A 4043-nucleotide genomic window follows, 5' to 3' on the forward strand; every position below is an offset into this window, starting at 1 on the left:
GGGCCGGCGGATGTTGGCAGCGCTGGAGCAGGAGAGCCCGGGAGTTGTGCTGCAGCGGCTGCAGCTGCACTGGGCCAGGCACCCTGACTTGCCTCCTGCCCACTTCCGAAAGATGTGGGCTCTGGCCACGGGGCTGGGCTCAGAGAGCATCCGCCAGGAGTGCCGCTGGGCCTGGACGCGGTATCAGGACACCTGGCTGGCTCTGGATCAGAAGCTGGAGGCTGCACTGAAGCCACCACCAACAGGCAGCACAGCTAGTCTGTGTGCCAGGAGGATTCCCCCTGCACCTGCCACCCTTCCCCTGAGGAAGGCCTACAGCTTTGATCGGAGTCTGGGGCAGAGTCTCAGAGAGCCTGCCCACCACTGCCACCATGCAGCCATTGTCACTGCCTGCCATGGACCAGAGGCTGGAGGAGGTACCCAGCCTGGCCCATCCACTCCTGTGCCTCCACCAGGCAGCTCTGACCCCAGTAGCCCCAACAGGTACCAGCAGTGGGCAGGGCAGTGGGCGGAAGTAGAGGGTAGGTGTCTTTGGTCCTGACCCCACCTGCCTACTAGGCTACAGCTGGTGCTGGCGGAGATGGTGGCCACGGAGCGGGAGTACGTTCGGGCCCTTGACTACACCATGGAGAACTACTTTCCTGAGCTGGATCGCCCTGATGTGCCCCAGGGCCTCCGTGGCCAGCGTGCCCATCTCTTTGGCAACCTGGAGAAGCTGCGGGACTTCCACTGCCATTTCTTCCTGCGGGAGCTGGAGGCATGCACCCGGCACCCGCCCCGAGTGGCCTACGCCTTCCTGCGCCATGTAAGCCCCGTAGGCTGCCCGGCTCACAGCTGATTCTGCCACACACCCCCGAGACCTGTGGGGCACAAGTGTGATGCCAGGCCCTGTGCTGTGTACAGCCGTGAGCAAGACCGACAAGGTGCTCACAGGCTTGTGGTTTAATAAAGAAGACATAAAAGTGAAAAAGAGAATTCCAGATCATAGTTGGGGCCAGGAGGAGAATACACAGGACAGGTGGTTGGGTGTCACTGGTGGGCAGGGGTTCCCACCTTAGAGAGAGCAGTTACATGCAATTTTTGAGGACTGCTGTTCAGGCGAGGCTGGGGAAAGCCGGAGGAAGAGTTCTGCCATGAGGGAGGAACAGGGGCCAGGTTGTGTGGCCCATAAGAGGCCCAGCGGTCAAGCAAAGGACAGGCAGCGAGGCCGAGTGTCGTGAGCAAAAGAACAGTCCGAGGTGAGGTGAGACCAGAGTGTTCTCAGAGCTGAGTGCAGAGGCACAGTCTGAGAAAGAGGGGACTTCTTCCCCAGGAGGTCTGTGGGCAAGGCCCCTCTGCGCAGTGCCTGTTCTTCCACTGGATCTGGGGGGCAGGAGTCGTCCCTGGGAGACGTGTGTTGGCATTTTCGTTCTCTCAAACCGAGAATGGGCTGGCCCTCTTTCCAACCGGGCTGAGCCACATGTCCTTGCAGAGGGTGCAGTTTGGGATGTACGCGCTGTACAGCAAGAACAAACCTCGTTCTGACGCCCTGATGACCAGCTATGGCCATGCCTTCTTCAAGGTAGGCGAGGCTGCAGCTATAGGAAAAATAGGGGTGTGGGGGAGGACCCTGAAACCATTCCATGATTTCCCCCCCACCTGGCAGGACAAGCAGCAAGCACTGGGGGACCGCCTGGACTTGGCCTCCTACCTGCTGAAGCCCATCCAGCGCATGAGCAAGTATGCGCTGCTGCTGCAGGAGCTGGCGCGGGCCTGCGAGGGGCCAGTGCAGGAGCTCGGTGCCCTGCAGGCAGCCCAGAGCCTCGTGCACTTTCAGCTGCGACATGGCAATGACCTGCTAGCCATGGATGCCATCCAGGGCTGTGACGTGAGTCATTCCAGACTGTGGTGGGCAGGAGCCGTGGGTGTGGAAGAAGAGGGTGGAGGAGGCTGGGCACCTACCAGGCCCCCACTTTGTAGGTTAACCTCAAGGAACAGGGGCAGCTGGTGAGACAAGATGAGCTTATGGTGCGTGCGGGCCGCCACAAGTCCCTGCGCCGTGTTTTCCTCTTTGAGGAGCTGCTGCTCTTTAGCAAGCCTCGGCGTGGGCCCAGCGGCGTCGACATGTTTGTCTACAAGCGCTCCTTCAAGGTAGGCCCTGATCCTGGCTCTTGCCCTGTGCCTCTATCCCGAACCCGCGGGACGAATCGGGCAGGGAAACTCGAGCGAGGGGGCGGAGGTCTGGAACCGGCGTCTCAGCACGGGAGAGAAAGAAGTATCATAGCTCACAGTGTCACAGCTCTTGATGTAAAGGTTTCGCTCATTTATTGAGGGCTAGAGCGCTTTCTTATATACACAAGGCAGAGAGAGGTAGGCGGGGTTTACAGCGGACCTTATTGAGGCCCTGTCAGCTCTGTGTGAACCAGGGGGTCTGCATTCCTGGTGTCTGTGTCAAGGTCGCACCGGCCATTTTTAAGCAGTGAAGGTCATGGCAGCCATTTTGATGTGGGCGGCTCCCCACATGCCTCCACACTGCATGCCTTGCCAAGTCTCCTCTTCCCTGTCCACACAGATGGCAGACCTTGGTCTCACCGAGTGCTGTGGGGACAGCCACCTGCGCTTTGAGATCTGGTTCCGTCGTCGCAAGGCCAGGGACACCTTCATGCTGCAGGCCTCCAACCTGGCCACCAAGCAGGCCTGGACAAGTGACATCTCCCGCCTGCTCTGGAGGCAGGCCATCCACAGCAAGGGTGGGTCCCTGCCCCCTCCTTCACCGTACACTGCCTTCCCGGGAGAGCTGACATTGTCCACAGGGAGGCTCCAGGAGGGCCTGAGTCAGGACCTGGGAAGCGGGAGGAGGCCCAGCAGTTCAATGCAGGGAAAAGAGTGTCACAGTAAGGTACCCTGTTGTTACTGTTTTGACTTTGGACACAATATTGACCTCAGTATCAGGAACCTCATCTCTTAAAGGGGAACTATGATGGGGGGCCAGCAGATGGTGTACGGTTATGTTGCTGGATTCCCACATGGTTGACTGTGGTTCGAGTCCTGGACCCACTGGCTTGAAAATTATACCAGGCGTGTGTGCATGTGTGCCCAAGATCCCAGGAAGAGAGTGGAGAAGGGATTGCAGTATGGCTACCCCACCACCACCCAGGGTGCGATTTCTCACTTTTCCTCTCACTGTTTCCTCTCACTGTCTCTGTCTTTCTGCGACCTAAGGCAAAGGCAAAAGCCTGTTAATAAAAGAAAGGGGAACTATGGTGACTGTTCTGCAGGATTGTCAGGAAAGCCTCTGAGTGCAGGAGGGTTAATCTGCCGGATATGGCGGTGTGTGGGAAAGATCATTTATGGGATGTACAGAGAGGCTCAAGGGCAAGGCTGATGTCCAGAGGGGCCCCACTTATACCTACTCTCCACCCAGAGGTGCGCATGGCTGAGATGGTGTCCATGGGTGTGGGGAACAAGGCCTTCCAGGACATCACTCCCAGTGAGGAAGCCATCAGCGACCGTACCATCAACTACGTCCTGAAGCACAGAGGTAGCAGGCAGGCTACATGGGTGGGAGAGGGCCATGCAGGAGGCAGTGTGGGCCTCTGCCAGCCCAAATCTGTACCCTCCTTGGGACCTCAGCCCAAGCGGGGCTCTGGTCTGTCACAACCTGGCACGTCTCTCCTGCAGACGTTCGCTCCCGGGCCTCCATTGCTGCAGCCCCATTTGACTATGACAACCCCTACCTGGGGGCCTCAAGCTCCCTTCCTGGAGACCCTGCCTCTCGCTCTGTTCTGGGGTCCCTCAACCTGCACCTGTACAGAAACCCAGCTCTTCTGGGCCTCCGCTGGCCCGTGTATCCCCCCAACTTCCCAGAGGAGGCGGCGCTGGAGGCCGAGGTGGATCTGGGCAGCCAGCCCTCTTTGAGTATGTCTGGGCTTACCCAGAGGCAGCAGGGCATGCCTTGGGGTCTGGGTTTGGCCTTGAGCTCACCCAGCCTCTCACCCTAGCTCCTGAGGACTCAGAAGTCTCATCCCAGTGTCCGTCAGCCAGTGGCTCCCGTGGCTCCGACA

General features: G+C 59.2%; 1 protein-coding gene across 1 annotated transcript in view; it reads left to right on the forward strand.

The window, feature by feature from the left end:
* Window positions 1-4043, forward strand: part of PLEKHG4 (pleckstrin homology and RhoGEF domain containing G4) — a 10997-nt gene that overhangs the window by 5236 nt on the left and 1718 nt on the right. The window contains exons 14-22 of the mRNA XM_006155608.3: window positions 35-483; window positions 559-805; window positions 1472-1561; window positions 1646-1867; window positions 1960-2130; window positions 2552-2729; window positions 3404-3520; window positions 3661-3897; window positions 3981-4022. Coding sequence (XP_006155670.1) covers window positions 35-483; window positions 559-805; window positions 1472-1561; window positions 1646-1867; window positions 1960-2130; window positions 2552-2729; window positions 3404-3520; window positions 3661-3897; window positions 3981-4022 — 1753 coding nt within the window. The remainder of the gene's footprint in view (window positions 1-34; window positions 484-558; window positions 806-1471; window positions 1562-1645; window positions 1868-1959; window positions 2131-2551; window positions 2730-3403; window positions 3521-3660; window positions 3898-3980; window positions 4023-4043) is intronic.

The sequence above is a fragment of the Tupaia chinensis genome, unplaced genomic scaffold (genome assembly GCF_000334495.1).
Source record: "Tupaia chinensis unplaced genomic scaffold, TupChi_1.0 Scaffold000463_1, whole genome shotgun sequence".
Classification (NCBI taxonomy): domain Eukaryota; kingdom Metazoa; phylum Chordata; class Mammalia; order Scandentia; family Tupaiidae; genus Tupaia; species Tupaia belangeri.